Here is an 18,033-nt window from a genome sequence, read left to right as displayed (position 1 = left end):
GCTGAAAAGTACATCGGTAAAAAAAAGGACATTGTTAATAAATGTCTACAAATTCAATATGCAAGTATTATCATTTTAGTCTTAAAAGTAGGTTAAACATGTTTGCAGCAATGCAAAATGCATAATCTTACTAATTATAATGGATGAAATCAACTAGTTTGGGATGTTTACCCCAAAAAATCTGTAAAAAGCTGGTTCCAATATCAGGTCATTACCAATGCCACTATAAATAAACACACCTTATAAAGATGTTAAGAGCATCAATCACTGCATTTAGAAGCATTTTTGTAGAGACAGCTAGATTCATCGTTAAATCAGCCTGAGCTTTATAAAGGTGGAATGGTGGCTTAGATGACATATAACAATTCGCACGGTCTCCTACTTGCAGCCCCCAACTCGAGTGTTAAGACAAGATAGCACCCTATCACTCAACGATACGAAAACCACACCTCAGGTTACAGAGCAAAATAAAACTGGTATTTTAAAGATTTTTTTTGTGGGTTAATTGGCTTTTGCTGGTAAACGCAACACACCTGCAGTATAGACAGTGGCAGTGACTGCCACATGCACTACATCTTGCTACTCCCAGTGGTTACTCACCACTTCTTCACACGATCAAACATACTTCTTCAATTTCACTGACATCCGCAGCTTAAAAATATTTCTAACACTGTTAAGCGTCACTTATCCGGCTTTCACTATGTGTCACACAGCTGTTGATACCACTTTGTCGTCTGATCTGATTAGCTTTTAAAGGCTAAGCAGGGCTGGGCCTGGCCAGTACAGAGGCAGGGTGGTCCAAGGAAAGGGCCTTCTTGCTGTGAATAGTGTCGGTGAACCAGCAGGTGGAGCTCTTCCTTGTGGACCAGGATTTTCAAACCAGTACCTCAGTATGGCAGAAGAGAAGCCCCCATCAGTACTGTAGGAGCTACTGTCCTTTAGATGACCTACCCGGAGTAGCCGATGTTATCCCGTACAGAGAGACAGCAGGACATTTTCAGCGAAAACAAAGCAGAGTATTTTATCTAATGGACACAAAATGACCACCTATTTTCTTTTTGAATTTTGCAGAGAAACTGCTCACGTCAGAAAATGAATACAAACTAGGAATAAGGAACGATTCGGCTCAATATTTGCTCTTCTCCTGAGTAGTCACACAAACAAAATAAGACTCTGCAAGTAAAAACCGCTGTAGCAAAAATCTCTCTATGCTACATATGCAAGTTCAAGTAAGCAATACCAGTTCCTTGTAAGATAATTGATAACTGTTGAAAAGTACCATATTTCACTTCTATATACATAGCAGAAAAAAAACATTTATTCAGATACTTGCAGCTTCCACATTTTGTCGATTTAAAATTTGCAGCCGTAACACTTTTAAGAGCAATTAATGTTTGTATACACACAACTAGAACCACAAGTTCAAAGCAAAAAAACACAAGTATAATACAAAAAATGTTTTTTTTCCCCACAGGAGCACAAGGTCAAACCTACACTGCAGTGGTCTTGAGGGGCCCTGTCAAAGCCCTGACTGAATCCTGTGGAGAGCATGTGGAAACACTTCAGAAGACCCCCAAGGAACTGGACAAGATGGGGAAATCTGCCAAGGAGAACTGCAAAACCAGCACCAAACTGGTGTGTTAGAAGAGACTGACGCAAAAAGACCTGCAGCTGGAATTGCTGACAAAGATACAAAATATTGAGTCCACAGGTCTGAAGAGTTATGCAATCAACTTATTTCATTCTTTTGCTCTTTATTTTTTGCATATATTTACTGTAACTCATTTCACTCCTAGAAGTTTTCAGTTGGAACATTTAGGTTATGGAAAAAAGGAGTTTAAAAATGTGTAGACCATTTGGGAATTTCCAAAAGTGGGACACCATAGGATGGGTATGAATACTTCTGCAAAAGTATTCAGAAGTTCTGAATACATCTTCTTGTGTACTACAATAATAAAAATAGTTTCAAAACATAAAGCAAAGATATCCAGTTCGGAATTTCTGTACATTTAATAATTTAAAGGATTAACAATTTACACTACTCTGGGTCTGAATATTTCTTTATATCTTTTGTGAGCAGAAAACGTTTCTGGATGAAAAGCAACACGTTGACACAAAAACCTGTTCCCCCTCTTACAAAGTTCCTGAAAGCAAAGTGCACAAAGAAACAAAAAGAGGTGTGCACCATAAACCATCACTGAGGCAGAGGAACCTCATTACAACTTTAGCAAAATCTGTAGCCAGACAATTTTTAAGTATTTAAAATAGTGCTCTTTCAAGACCTAATACATATCTTCAGCACTAAACTGGCAGAACTGAACTGAAAAAGAATGCGTATGCACTTGTACAATCTAGGTGTCAAACATACGGCCCCTTTACGAAGAAGGCTACCTCATGAATGTCTGATCAGTCGCACAGCCACGTGTTCTCTTTCGTTCTCTCTTTATCCAATCACAGTGCTCCTCTTGAAGGGGTCACAGAGCTACATGGGCGGGGCAATGTTGTTGCACCACAATGCAAGACCTCTATACACATCACCTCCACCATGTGGAGCAGGTTCAACATCTGAACCACCACTGGCCTTACTAAAACTGTGCCTAGTGATTTCATATCTCAAATGGAAATCTTTGAGCATTTTAATAAGATAGCACTGTAGTGATGATATGAATGCATTTGAGGCAGCGGTAGAGATGATTCTAAGCATCAAGTACTTTCACCCAAAAAAAAAAAATCAAAGGTCCAATAGCTTAAATGACACACATTTGGATGAGGGGAGGTGTGAAACCAAAAGGCTTCTTCAGGGTGCTTGAATGTAATTATTTACACCACCCAAGTTCTTAAGAAGCATAAGGATCTTAACACTCATCCTTCAACTTTCAGTTCACTTTGATTAGCATGATTTTTTTTAATAAGATCTTAACCATCGGCTACAAATCATCTACTGAATGTCCTTACATCATCATGAAGAAGTCTTAATGAAAGAATAAATATCCTTATTAAAGATATGATATATTTGGATTTAACTGGTTTGTAATTAAAAAAAATACTCCAGCAGAAAATGTCCCCCCGAGAAGATATCCATGAACAAATCTGTGAACCCGCAAATGCAGTAACTCCTCGAGTCGCAATGTCTCCAACTTGATGGGTTTTTTAGCCGATTTGTCTCTTGCTTTGGCTTTTAGAAATGTTTCCTTAAACAACTGCTTCACGCCAAAAGACATCTGAGGGTTTCCTTACATGACCAGAGCACTTCAAGACAACATTCCAATGGACTTGGACTTAACCAATCAAAACAGTGTGTTCTTACGCTGCTCAGTTGGAGACTCTGTTCCAGTGGATGCATGGACTGCCAAATGTTTAGGAAATGTTATTGTGACCTTTACCACCTGATAAGTATAAGCCTTTTCTTTTCCTCAGGTACTTTGACATCACTCTTGGAGCATGACTCTGGTTCACTAACCTGCATTGTGAAGACCAAACTCAAAGTCTCTGAACATCACACAGGACAGAGATGCCCAACTCACCACCATATTCCAATTACCCCCCAAACTGTGCTAATTATATTCAATGTTGATTTATTACTTCGCATACAGTAATTAGTATTCATTTTTTCCACATTCCTACAACACTGCATCGCAATAAACACTGGCATAAACCCTTTACACTTCCAAGTAAAGACCAGTTTTAATTAAATCAATCTCAATTACTTTTTCATTTTAATTCCCTGACATTTTCTGAGCACTGCAGAACGAAAAGCAGGTGAAAAAGGGACACACCATATCAGTGCAAAATTTTAGTTTAGTCTTATAGCATCACAGTAATGTTGTTAAGCCAAACTTTAAACTGCAAGTGGAGAAATGTTCAAGAACTGGTATTCATTTGTTCATTGGGCAGTTAACCGGTTTGATCCTTAATGGTTGTTATGCTGATAAATTACAGATATACTGGTGTTCCCCTTAAAATAATAAGAATAAACCTATTAATAAGACATGGATTCCAGGATTTTGACAACTTATCTCCTGTAAGGACCAGATGGTGAGCTACACTGTGAAGGCATTCACTGAAAATCAAGTCCACTTGTGAGATTAAATCTCCACATCCCCCAGTGCCACAATGTGAAGATCTAAGCTCACCAATGTACTTTCTTTAAAATTTAATGTGGAAAATCTACATCGCATTTTAGTACAGAAGATTCTATATTACATAAGACAATTTTTAAACCACTCTATGACAGTTGGTTGTACTAAGCAGCAGTCTAGGCATGAACAGTCCCTAAAGCGAGGCCAGGAAATTCAACTTGTAATAGAATAAAAATAAAAAAAAAACACCCACCATTCACACCCTGCTTTTGTTTGCCCAATAGGAAGAACACCACTTGGCTCTCTAACACAGTGTGAACACCTTCTCTTCGTTTTTTCAGCACACGGCATGTCAAGGTCTTGTACTGACATTCGGGTGTAAAACAGATTCCTGAGAATGCCAAACTGGTAATACATGGGAAGCGCCTTCATAAAGCGATGTTATATTTGAGATGTATATCGATATCTTTTCCTCAGTGTTTTAACTCTGGGGAGTCCCAGACAAAAACCTGTGAGAGAAGGATTAGAACGGCAGTGTTACCAGCTTGTAGCTGGACGTCCTTTGCTCTCAGAAGCCGAGTTTGTCAGTACTTGGCTGGGACTATAAGTATTAGTAGTCCAGTAGGTAGCTCTCTAATAATAATAGCTTTCACTTATATAGTGCTTTACAGGTAATGGGGTCTCCCCTCCACCACCACCAATGTGCAGCCCCACCTGGATGATGCAACAGCAGCCATAGAGCACCAGAACGCTCACCACACATCAGCTATCAGTGGGGAGGAGAGCAGAGTGATGAAGCCAATTCATAGATGGGGATTATTAGGAGGCCATGATTGGTAAGGGCCAATGGGAAAATGTGGCCAGTACGCAGGGGTTACACCCCTTTACAGCATTTACCTGTAAAGTGCTTTGAGTTGAGTGTCCAGAAAAGCGCTATATAAGTGTAAGGAATTATTATCACTCTTATGGAGAAATGTCCTGGGATTTTTAATGACCATACAGAGTCAGGACCTCGGTTTTACGTCTCATCCAAAGGATGGCGCCTGTTTACAGTCTAGTGTCCCCGTCACTATACTGGGGCATTAGGACCCATATGGACTGCAGGGTGAGCGCCACCTGCTGGCCCCACTAACACCTGTTCCAGCAGCAACCTTAGTTTTTCCCAGGTCTCACATCCAGGTACTGACCAGGCTCACACCTGCTGAGCTTCAGTGGGCTGCCAGCTGTAAGTTGCAGAGTGATATGGCTGCTGGCCATATCTACCATCAAATGTCCCAATACGGTGACAGGGGACATCACGAAAGGCACAGTACTTCAGATGAGACATTAAATAAGTTATAGAAGACCTAAACCTGGTGTCACAGCCAAATTCTACATTGACAAATTTCCTCCTCAACTAAAGAACATCTTTCTTTCACCTCAGAAATATCGCTAGACTATGCCCTATGTTAACACTAACTGTGGCTGAAAAGATGATCAATACATTTGTGTTTTCCAAAATTGACTACTGTAATGCTCTACTCGCTGGGGTATCTAAATCTACTTTGAACAAACTGCAGTATGTCCAAAATTCGGCAGCCAGAATCCTGACCAGGTCTAGTGCAAGTGATCACATTACTCCTATCCTGGAGTCCTTGCACTGGCTTCCTGTCAAGTCATGTCGACTTCAAAACCCTCATGCTCACCTACAGTACAAGGCTCTGCATGGCACCTCAGTACCTGTCTGAGCTACTATCGCCCTACTCTCAACCGCACAACCTTCGCTCTTCTAATCCTGCTCTCCTTACTGTCCCCCAAGCCTGTCTACACTCTATGGGTGACAGGGCCTTCTCCTGTTATACCCCAAAGATCTACAACTCTATCTCCAGGATATCAGAGAGTCACCAGCTCTACAGTCCTTCAAATTCAGCCTCCATTCCTTCTTCTTTAGAAGAGCTCCAACTGTATTCAGGACCACCATCTACTGTCTCCTCTGTATATTCTCATCGTGCATATCTTGTGTAAAGTGCTTTGAGAAGCCTCCTTTAAAGGCGCTATATAAAATATAGTTTTATAATGCAATTTCTCACTTCTGCACCTGGTCTGCTGTTTAGTGGGGATGCTGTGTGCCAACCAAGTGGGTACAATATTGCAAAGAAGCACTTTGTGATGAAATGCACTGTACAGACCTAAGCAATTCACTACCTATGGTTGAGAAATATACAAGGCAGAAATCTCTGAACCAGGTCATCTTCAATAATCACAGACCAAAATGACTTGTTTCTCCTTCATCTGTCTCACTTTGTTGACACTGCTTTGCCGATCTGTTCCAAGAAAGAAGCATGTCTCTCAGATTTAACATTGCTAGTAACCAATTTACCTGCAGACACTGCACCTGCTGACAATTAAGCCATCTGTTTTTAATTAAGGTGTTAATACAAAATGATTTATACCATCAGCTTATGAGACATTTTAGATATAATACCCATGGTGTGAAATGACAAGAAGTATGGCATTTTTATCATATAAACATTTATTAAACCAGATTAGTCAATGGAAAACAAACTCGTATTTGCAAGAATGACTCGGAGAGCTACTCATTTAGAAAACACAGCATTTTGCTGGAGCAACCAGAGTAAAGTACCTTGCTCAAGGGTAACCATAGTAGTGCTCCACTTGGGCACTGAACCCACCCCCCTCCTGATTACAATTAACAAGCTCCACTGGCCGAATGGCACCTCATGTTCAAGTCCAGAGACCCTACCATCAGTCCGCACTGCTGCCCGTTTCCTGCTGCTGAACCAGACAGTACAATTATGAATAACCTTTAGGTGGATATTAATAGATTCAATAATTAGATTTATTACATAAAATGTTTAATACCATTGTCATATAAATCTTAATATTGAAAGTTAAAAAAATTGTAGTGATTACAATGAAAATAACTACAATATTTAGGTAGCAAGGGAGCACCACAATTGTGCACAGATTACCGTGGGACAGTGCAGATTTCCCATTTTAACACGTACATGGGCTGAAGTTCTTAAAAGGCTGATAGATGGGTCAAAAATAGTACACAGTGGAGAAAAATGTCTTAAGAATTAATTCAAACAATCACATCCTTACAAGCGATGAAAAACAGAAAAAAAGGCTTTTTTAAAAACTAACTCATTGGAAACAGCATGTGATTTATATCAATTTTAAGGTACACATTTAAGGTTTTAACGTCGTAAAAGTACTTTTCTATGTAGCAACGGAGAAGAGTGAAACTTTCCACAGTTGCACAAGCACTGTGAATAAAAACTGAAGGCTAAACAACTTATTTACGGCAGACTGAAGAAGGCCATGCTCAGATGAGGCTGTGAAAGGAAGTGGCAGATTCTTTCACTTGCCACTTAATTATTCAAAACTAGGTGTTTAAGAGATTCAATCTTTTTGCACACAGACATCCTTAGGTGGCTACACCCCTGAGGAAGGAAGACGAGCCTACCTGAGCGTGGAAGTTCGACATGGTGGTTGTCTCGATGTCCTTCTTCCCCAGGATCTCCATTTTCACGGGAGAATTCGGGAAGTTGAAAGAAAAGTACTCCAGGAAATCCGGGAGGTACATAGCTGCTCCGTGAATGATCCCCATCACATAGTGAGCCGCGCAGTTCTCGTCCTCGCTGAAGGACAGCGTCACGAACTCGTCGGCAAACCTCTGCATCTCCACAGGAGACAGGCGGGAAAGCTCTTCGCTGTAGGCGTGCGCCACCAAGGCCCCCCCGTTGGGCTGCTGCTCCACGTGAATGAAGCGCCGGAACTCCAGGTTGTCCAGGCCGGGCAGCTGGGTCTGCACCCGCGGCGCCTTGACGGACACGAACGCGGGGTCGCTGCCTTCCGGAGGCCTGTCCTCCGGCCGGCAGCCTTCCAGGAGGCACGGGGCGGGCTTGACGTCGCCCTGCTCCTCCCTGCCCGGCTTCCACTCCAGGCCGCGCACGTCCGACACGAGCCCCGAGCACACCGTCTGACTGGACCTGCTGTACATCTTGGGCCGCTTTCTCTTCTCGCCCTCTTTGTGTTTCTTTTTCTTTTTCTTCTTCACCTTTTTGATCTGCAGCTCCTCCGAATTTATCTTGGGCCTCTCTTTTTCACCTGGAAGCCAGAAAACAAAACAAGGGCTTAAGTTCTACTTCCCAGACCGTCCCGTAAATCATCCCACCCTTCCTAATAAAAGTATTAGGAATTAGGAACAGTAACAACAACATTACTTTATTAACCCTTTACAATTTAGCAAGCATACCCCAGCTTGCTCTCCATGAGACACACAGACAGGGAGAGAGCCTGGGGTCAGAGCGCAGGATCTGCCATTGTACAGCGCCCCTGGAGCATCTGGGGTTAAGGGCCTTACTCAGGAGCCCAACGGAGTAGGACTCCTCTGCCGGCTGCCCGATTTGAACCTGCAGCCTTCCAGCCACAGGCGCAGATCCTTAGCCACAGAGCCACCGCTCCGCCCAGTTAGCATGTCAGTTCACAAAAGCGCTGCTTGCAAATCCTCAGTAATAATAATAGTATTAGGAAGGAAAGTATTACCTGCTACCAGGGCATGGGGAAGTGAGTGGAAGCTACTGCCCAGTAGACCTTCTCTTGCAACATAACAATGGCTCAATCAAGCATAATTTGTTTGTTCAACAAAAAGCTGACAGTCTGACAAACCTGGACAGATTGCAATAGCTGGGATACAGAGAAGTGTTACAACTAAAAATGCAATATTTTAAATGAAACCACACAAGAGGTGGACCTCGGCAGTTATTTAGACCGATTAACTTCAAATTATTTATATAAATTTTAACTCAAAAGTAAATAATGTTTTGAAATGAAGATTCATAAACCACAAAGCAAATGAGCTTTTTAAGGAGGCTATGCCTGGCCTTTAAAACCAGAAGGAGGAAAATCTTGTTCAAAAAGCTTCCCAAAGTTGGACAGTTCAGTGAGAAACCAGCAGACATTTTGTTTAAACCTAAAGAAAAACAACAACAAATTAATGCCTGGACTGAACTACCAGCTAGCACTGGAATCATCCAGGAGAATAACTTCAGCCTTGGTTTGAAATCTCCCTCTAGGACAGAAAATACATATAACTCCTAATTCTCCAGTTCACCTGTCAGGAATAAGTAGTTCTTGAGAAAAATCCAATCCTGAGGAAAGGAAAAACTGACTTTCCCCATTCTTGTATCCTGATAATAAAAGGGCAGGCGGTACCACACTAAGCGTCTTTGGGGCTGGTGTAGTGAAGCAGGCAGCGCCGCTCCTCAGACATGCTCAGAAGGCACTGCGCCTCAGCTGCCCAGCAGCCTGGCACAGCCTGTGGCTGTGTGTCGCAGGGAACCGGAGCACCTCGAGCTGCCTCAGCTGCCCAGCACGCCGACACCGCCTGCGGCAGGGAGGAAGAGAGCAGGTACAGCCCCAGGCCTGCTGAGCCGTTTCAAACGGAAGCTGCTGAAAGCATTCGTGCAGCACTCCAGGCACAGAGAGCGGGACGGCGTGCTGAACCGTATGGTACGCAGGAAACAGCACAGAAAGAGCCTTTTCATGTCAGTTCGCAAAAGCGCGGCTTGCAAATCCTCATCTGCAACAGCTCCCCGCCCCCCCACTTCCAAATAGGACACAGACCAGACAGTAATTTTAACAGTGCCTGTAAACGAGGGTCAGATACAATCAGCGGCGAATATAAACAGCATGTGGCACACAGCAGGCTGCTCGAAACAGCGGCCTGCTAAAATATAATCCCCAAAGCTCAGCTCAGAAGGAAGCCCACAGCTAGTCATTACCACAAAACAAAACATGGGCATATGCAGTACGGCAGACAGGATTTGTGGATTTCACAGAACAGTTTCCTGGTCAAGATTCAGTCATTTTAATCTTTTCACACAATGGGCAAACTGAACAGAAACACGAACCTTTTGAGCGTGATGCTTTTGAATTTTCATGTGACTATTTTGTCATATTACCATTTTTTCTGAATTGCTTCCATTACTTACACGTTATTACAAAAGGGAAAACTCTGTTATAGTTAATTCAAACTACCTTCGACAAGGTATTACGATCCTTAAAATATTTATAGAATACAGATATGTAAATATAATACAGATATATAACAAATATTTATAGAATACAATACAAATGACTATTTCATACACCTTTTTCTTGCTAGAAATCTCAATTTTCATCCAAAAACACACCGTGTTCCAGATGTATTCCTACCTCCAATGAAACAGAATAACAGAATGAGATACACACTAGGTAATGTGTCTTGTCAAAAGAAAATCTAAAAATGTTATACTGAAATCATACTAGCACTGCAAAGGCTACAGTGATATTTGTCATTAAGAATTATTTAAACTCCAGAAAAGGGGTCATACATTCAAGACAATAAATCCATCACCTTCCACTAGAGTGTCCTTTATTAAGAAGTTTATGGCGACCAGTATAGTGGTCTCCCTGTCAGAAACAGGACACAAGTTTAACCAAAGGCTGAGAGGTTTGGGTTCCTTCTGCCAAGAAGCTCAAACTTGGCCAAAAATGGACATTCCAGTATGTCAGGAATAATCCAAAGCCTCCAGAGAAACTGACAAAGACGTGGTTAACTGCACACCAAACTTTCTCCACTGGCCATCCCAACCTCCTGACCATAATCCATTTGTACGTTTTAGATTAAAGCTCAAGAAAACAATTCACAAACCAAAGAGTCTGAACAATCTTGAGCAATTCATCCAATTTCATGTTATTTAACATGTTGCAATATAAGGAACGTGTAAATAGAACGACATCCATACATTTTCATTCTAAGTTAATTAAAAGGGATTCAACATCACCAATTGGGATTTGCTTCTACAGAACTACCAATAAAATATCACATCTTGAATTTTAATTAAACAGAAGAGAACAGACATGGTTAGATTAATTACAATCCAATGACAAAAAAAACAACCAATTCTGATTTACAATTATGAACATTTAGACTCTCCCTACATTCAATAATACAAGAATCCCTAAAACTACATAGACCTACTTTGATACTGTGCAATTCCTCACTTAAGCTTCCAGGAAACAATATTTAAAAATATACCCAATGTACTTCCCCTTACTGAACATCACATCAATATGACCACTGCTACAGAGTAAATGTTCAATCTAAAAAATAAAGCAGAGCAACTGTCACTCAATGCCTTGCAATAACAGTTAGGATCCTTTCTTCAAATTGCACCGATGTTCATTTATTTCAGTTTTCAGTTGTTTCTTGTTTTTCATCAATATACAATAAGCTGCAAGGACATGTTATAAGATGCATCACCTGAGATGTAGCACAGTCTTTTATGTGTAAGGTATGCCAAGGCTATAAAAATGGTATAATGTGTGTAATTATAACAGACAATTAACAATGAAGAACATAAAGCAATTTGCTTTTAATAACATATTTCTGTGGGTTTTGCACTAAAAGAAGTAATCAAATACATTTCAGAATAATTCTATCAAGTCAATTATTAGATACAAAACTACAACAGATACCATTTTAAACCAGGTGAAAGGTCCATAAGCATAACATGTAAGGAAAGATGGTAAAGAAAGTATTCATTCCAGCTTCCCCCGTTGGGCTCACTTAAGATCACAATATTATAATTAAGGCAACATCTAGTCAGGTTTTGTTGTATATTTTGAGAAGTCTCAATATTACTAAAGGAATTATTATTAAGCACAAATTTTCCTAAATAGGAAGAAAGTTTAAATTAGGGGCCATGCTAAGACAATTTATGTACTTGTCTTAGTAGCTTGAATTGGAAGATAATTATTTTCAAATAATCAACCATGACAAAATTGATTGTAGAAATCGCACCAGTGGATTACTAGATCTCTCTAAATAATACAGTTCAGCTTCAAAACCATGATTATGTGGGATGTTGGTATAGAAAGAAAAAAAATATATTTTAATTATATCTTCTCTGCATGTTCTGGAAAGAATTACAAAGCTATGTAACATCAGCTATGTCTTGAATAAATTAAGAAAGGATATGTTCAAATGTTTTAAGATGCAAGTCAACAAAAACAAAGATGTTTTGATCCTGCTTAAGATAAAACAGGTTTACCTGGTGGATTAAGCCAAGTTTGTGTAGACACCAAATTAACTTTTTTCCCCCCCCCAATATTTTTGGAACAGGACCTCAAAATTCCTTTTGATAGGTTTTAAGATAAGTTCTCAACATCTTTTCACAATCCTTCTGAAATTTTACAGCCAATGTCTTTGAAAGTGCATTCTCCCTCTGCATGGTGTACCACAGGGCTCAGTGTTGGGGCTCATAACCACCAAAACTGTTTGAGTCTGTTATAAATTAGCAGGGCAAAACTGTACATCCTTTTCAGCTTTTCTTTCTACTGGTTGTCAAGAGAGCAACAGAGAATTAATTAAGAGATGGGGATCTAGACTTCATTTTGAAATAACACTCCTAAGAAAAAAAAGTCCTTGTTTGTGGATGGATATTATCCAAGTTTCATTATAGTCCCCACCAAGGATACAAGTGCTTAAGGATAATGAATATTAAAAATTTGCATTTTCTGCATGAAGTTCAATTCCAATGAACAGAGAACAGAGGTCTGATCACTCCACGTAATGCATGATACAGTACGGGCTTGCAAAGTTATAAATTACAATGAGCACATAGGCCAATCTGAGAGAAGCTAGATTTTACTCACCATAAATGAAAACTACTTCATCTATTCTACTAAGGAGATATTATTAGCAACTGGTGATAACAGAGTTGAAGTACATGAATAGCTGCAGAACAATTAAAAAACTGTCTAGCACTTAAACAGTACAAGGGTTGGTTTGGTATTTAACAGATGCAACAAAATTGAGAACACAATTGTGAGAGAGATAAAACCAAACCAACCAAGTTCACATAATTACATTACCTATTTTTTCCTAGCTGGGTCATTTAAAGAGTTTGTGTGTTATTTTGGTTATAATGGTGTACATCGGTACATAAAGTGTATTACAACACAACTGCATAAACACAAATAAAGACACAAATGTTCATTAAAACAGAAAAACAAACCAAATATTCCACTTACAATTAATGTATTACAATACAGAATGAACAGTATCAATGAAATTCTTAAATCCAGGCAATACTGCACCAGAGTTTCATTCTTCTAACTATTCTCACTCTCGAGGAAAATAAATTAGATCTGCTTGCACTATTCCCATCCAACTGTGAACAGAGTAAAACAAGGATGGACGAAAATTTCAATTCAGCACAGACTGAATTGACTGCTTACTCACACCACAAGGGTAGCGTTAAAGCTACAATTCGGAAATGTGCTACAGATCATAAAAATCACGTTTGTGCTCGGGCATAAATATCCTCCAGCCTTCCTCTTTGCTTATTTCATTGTGGGTGCCATAGTCCGATGTTCACCCAAATGAAACATTTTAGTTCTTTAACACTTTCCCTGTCATGTTCTAGCCCACAACTTCAAAACAAGGAAAGATTTGCTTTTTCAATTCCCCTTCTCCAGGCAGCTAGCCATAAATCACCTTCTGCATTAAGGTATAAATTTAGTATGATGCAAAACCACATCTCTCCATGTCACAAAGACAGGAATGCTGGTAAGTGTTCTAGACTTAGAATGTGAAGCTTAAAAGCTGATGTACATGCAAAACAGGAAGATGTCCTTTCTGCATGCTCCACTTAAAGGTCACAGATAGAAAATGGACACTGCATGACTGTTTACTGCATGTTTTACTTCTGCAAAGTCTTAATCCAGTGTTCACGTTTTTAGCTGACCTTTTTCCTGGTCTGTGTTCAGAGGAGTCATACATAAACCAAGAGGGCTGAATTATGTCAAGTGCATTAATTCTTCTGGAGACTGAACAGAAAGAAAAAGCTCTGCACTGATCTGTGGAGAGTAAACTCTGCCACCACATGCTATATCAAAGTTCAATTATTGCATACGGCACATTTTGCAGCACGGCAAATAGTACAGAGCACAAAAAAAGATAATCGCTTTCAAAATGCTCATCAGAGCAGGTGGCCACAGTATAAGCCCTTTTACGCTGCTGGGCAAGACAAAACAGCAGGCAAATAGACCCTGCAAAGCTGTAAACATACAGAAATTACACATTAAAAAGTTTTTCAGAACTCTCCTAAGCATCTTAAAATCTCCAGAAACTTACAAAATCCTACAAAAACTTCAAGTAGAATGAAAACTAAGAATTGTTGTTTGATAGCATAGAATGGAAAAATACTGCAAAAACAGTCACGCACAAGGAAAATGCAACAGATTGACATCAATGTTTGCCTAGGCACAATGTTTACCATTTCTAAATCATGAGCGGACAGGTTTGTTGATTTCAAAATTATTAAACCTTGGTATAAAACACTGAGCTCAAGTATTCAATGCTCAAACTGTCAAAATAATTAAATTAAGAAATCTATGTAACAAGACATTCAATACATTTTTATTAATGCAGGAACACTAACCAACGTAGAGTAATTGCAGACTGAGTACTGCACATTTGCAATTGCAATGGCTCAAAAGCCTTACACAGGTAAAGCGGACACTAGAGAGATGAAACTGTCATCCCCTGCAAGCCAGAGAACACCTGAGGTAACGAGAATGGTGAAGAATTTTAATCACTGATGAATTTTCTCCGTGTGGAGTCGAGTGATCATGCTGACTGTCTTACGCAAGCCAATTAGTGGAGCAGTAGCAGTGGGATGTAGGGGAACAGTCTCTTTTTACACAAGCACTCCACTGGTACAAAGTGAGAACAGCCCTACTTCTCTGTGACACACTGACAAACGTCTTTGAGCCAAGGGCTTTCTGTTTTGGCAAGCTGGTCTCTTCTCAAGCAAGACAGCACCAAACTCCACGGTGGTCACAATAACCATGGCACAACAGCCAGGACATGTTGAGGTCTTGCCAATCCCAGTCTTTTCCTTTCCTAAAATATTTGTAAACCAACACTTGCCGGTGTCATCAGCAGACGGCATTCAACCTAGTGATTCAACCTTTGCCAGCTGGCTGCAGCTGCAAAAGAAGAGCCATTTCCCACAGCAGTCTGTCTAAAGGCTGATCAAGTCTATGCTTCAATGTTGCCAGGAATTGTGTGAATGCTTAAGAATGTCAGACACTATTTTTGAAATGTTGTGTTTCTAAAAACTTTCCATAAAACTTTAAGCTTCACTTTTGTCCACATGACCCTATCGCCGTTTATTACAGAGATGTGCATTTGACTAGAAACACTTGCATTTGGACTAATTTTGCATTAGAACAGAAAAGGCTACTGAAATTCACAGGTACTGTATATAACATACTACTGCAGATATCACAACATATGCACATGTATTAAACACCTGAAAGTTGACTGACATGCTGCAGCCAGGTTTCTTAATGTAGCAAATTTGTTTCTAACATATTGTTACAAATAGGGGGTTACGGAAGTGGTGAAAATCAGGAATTGACCAAGCAGTTTAGTCAATCAGTGAAATAATTATTCATAACCCGTGACCTGTAAGTGATTTCTATACCCGAGCGGCTGGTATAATTAGAGGCATGTGAATTCTTTATTCTCTGGCACAGCTTTGTTGAGAGGAGTAATAATCCAGGCACACTTGGCTAAAACAAACATGTATTACCATAAACTACACAAGACACAAAACATACAACACACCAAGTTACATTATATTGTTACACATGGGGCTGGACAGATATTTTAAAACAATGACAATACACAACAAAACAAAGTTCCATTATACACAGTACTTACAGACAAGGCGTTTCAGAGGCCTAACATTCTGGTCACCCAGAAAACCCCAGACTGCTACTAAGCACTAAACGCTTAATATGCCTACAGAGGCCACACAAGAGATGGGCTGCTTTCTAACTAAATAAAACCTGCAGTTAAACCTCTCTGCACCCTGGATTCCACAAAATAAATGGGAGCTTATAAACATATCCATAAAATGCACCCTAATCAGGAAAGACGTTTCTAACTGACGTACCAGGAAACCCAAGTTCCCTAAAAACACAGAACACAGGAGCACAGAATGCTCTCTCTAACAAGGCTCAAATACTTAGCTGCAGTCGGGTTTTGTTTGGATAATCGTGTAGTAGGAGCTCTCGCCTGGCAGAAGCTTCAAGTCCCAGCTCCTCTGGACTCCTCTCTCCTCTCCTTGTTTCTTCCTTCTCCTCCTGCTTCTCCTTTCTTCCCTGTGCTCTTAAGGTGAAGGTATACTTTGTCTTTCCGTCCTGCTCCTTTGCAATCAATAATCCACAACTTGCCTAGGCATACCAAGATAAATTTTACTCTTATTTCTGTGCACCTGACCCCCCAGACCTCAGCAAACATCCTCTCTGCTTTGAAGCTAGAGGTATTTACTCTTCCCGGTGTCACAAACTTTATCTAAAATCCAAGAGACACTTCTCAAGTCACCCACAGCTGTAAACATATCAATTCTATTTCAATCAACCAAGATGACTTCTCCTTCCAAGAAGGACAGATTTGTATGTTTTTTTTTTGTTAAATTCAACATGGTGGCCAACCTTGTCACCAATCATAAGGTCTGAACAAATCTAAAACCAACAAGGAAACAACAGTTTCAGATCAGCACCTCAATTGGTTTCAGAGATGATTCCAGAAAATAATCTTAACATCTAGACAACCATAGAGAGTTCTGAAGGCTCCAAGCAAGTCCCTACACACTTAAATACCGTGAGTGAACTGCAAGGAAACTAAAGGGAAATAGAATAACTCCAAAATTGGTACTTAACAGACTAAGAGGATTTTGAAGAGCAATTGGCAAGCGGCCTAAGACCAGATGTGACAGGTGTAAAACATCAGGCGTTCTGAAATCTGCAGTGTGATGAACTGTCTGTCTGAAGTCTAAAGTCAATCACTGCAGAAATTCCCCAACCAGTACAAGTCTGAATTTTCCAAACAGGATGGTGATCAGGTTTATACAGGACCCCATTTTAACATTTGTTAACTGCACTGGGGAGATGCGGTGGCTCTGTGGCTAAGGATCTGTGCCTGTGGCTGGAAGGTTGCCGGTCCGAATCCCACAGCCAGCAAAGAAATCCTACTCAGTTGTGCCCCTGAGCAAGGCCCTTAACCCCAACTGCTCCAGGGGCACCATATAAATGGCAGAGCCTGTGCTCTGACCCCAAGCTTCTCTTCCCATCTGTGTGTCTCATGGAGAGCAAGATGGGGTATGCGAAAACACAAATTCCTAATACAAGAATTTGTATATGGCTAATTAAGTGATCTTATCGCTAGAATGTTTGTTGTTAATTATCTGAATAGTGATTGAACTGGATTGTTTTGCGCAAGAGACATCGTTTCGCCAAGCAACTGGTGACCCACTGTGGGCAGGAATATTATCACAGTGACTTGCATGGCGCAGCTCTGAAGCAGCTTTGGTTGTTAAGAAAACTGCTACGCTTCAAAATAAGTAGTGAAGCAGCTCCTGAGACAGAGGCACTGCAAGTTGCGAGACCAAAGTGGTTCTCATGCGATTTGGTAATGCAGAATGACGCTGTCAGATGTTAAAGGTAAGGCCAACAGAATACCATGTCTGGTGTTATTTGGCTAAATGTTTTTTTAAAAAAACAGCAAAAGTTAATGTTATGGGCCACAAGCAAATAAAGATGAAAAGAAATATAATCCAGATGGCCATCTTAGTTTCCCCAAGAACCGTATTTAAATCCCTCAACTGGTATTAGAATCAGACCTATAAAATTTGGAGTTGAAGGGCTAAACAGTTTTTAAATGGGAACAGTGTGTGTATGGGGCTGCTTTTATCAAAACAGTTTATGATCAAATAGTGGGGCTAAATATAATCGCAGCAACTTCTAAAGCCCAAATATTAAAAAGCTGTTGATGAAATCTGACAACTGTCAAATTTTGTGGGCACAGCTTTGCTTAAGGGGTTTTTCA

The 18,033-nt window shown here is 40.3% G+C and overlaps 1 protein-coding gene across 3 annotated transcripts in view; it reads right to left on the bottom strand.

Annotated features, from left to right (window-relative positions):
- Positions 1-18,033, bottom strand: part of LOC102689473 (lysine-specific demethylase RSBN1L) — a 54,755-nt gene that overhangs the window by 26,557 nt on the left and 10,165 nt on the right. For all 3 annotated transcript variants that reach the window (XM_015352628.2, XM_015352630.2, XM_015352629.2), the window contains exon 3: positions 7,549-8,192. In XM_015352628.2, coding sequence (XP_015208114.1) covers positions 7,549-8,192 — 644 coding nt within the window. The remainder of the gene's footprint in view (positions 1-7,548; positions 8,193-18,033) is intronic.

This window comes from Lepisosteus oculatus, chromosome 7 (assembly GCF_040954835.1).
Source record: "Lepisosteus oculatus isolate fLepOcu1 chromosome 7, fLepOcu1.hap2, whole genome shotgun sequence".
Classification (NCBI taxonomy): Eukaryota; Metazoa; Chordata; class Actinopteri; order Semionotiformes; family Lepisosteidae; genus Lepisosteus; species Lepisosteus oculatus.
Note: the sequence above shows the minus strand (reverse complement) of the source record. Positions and strands in the feature narration are given on the sequence as shown.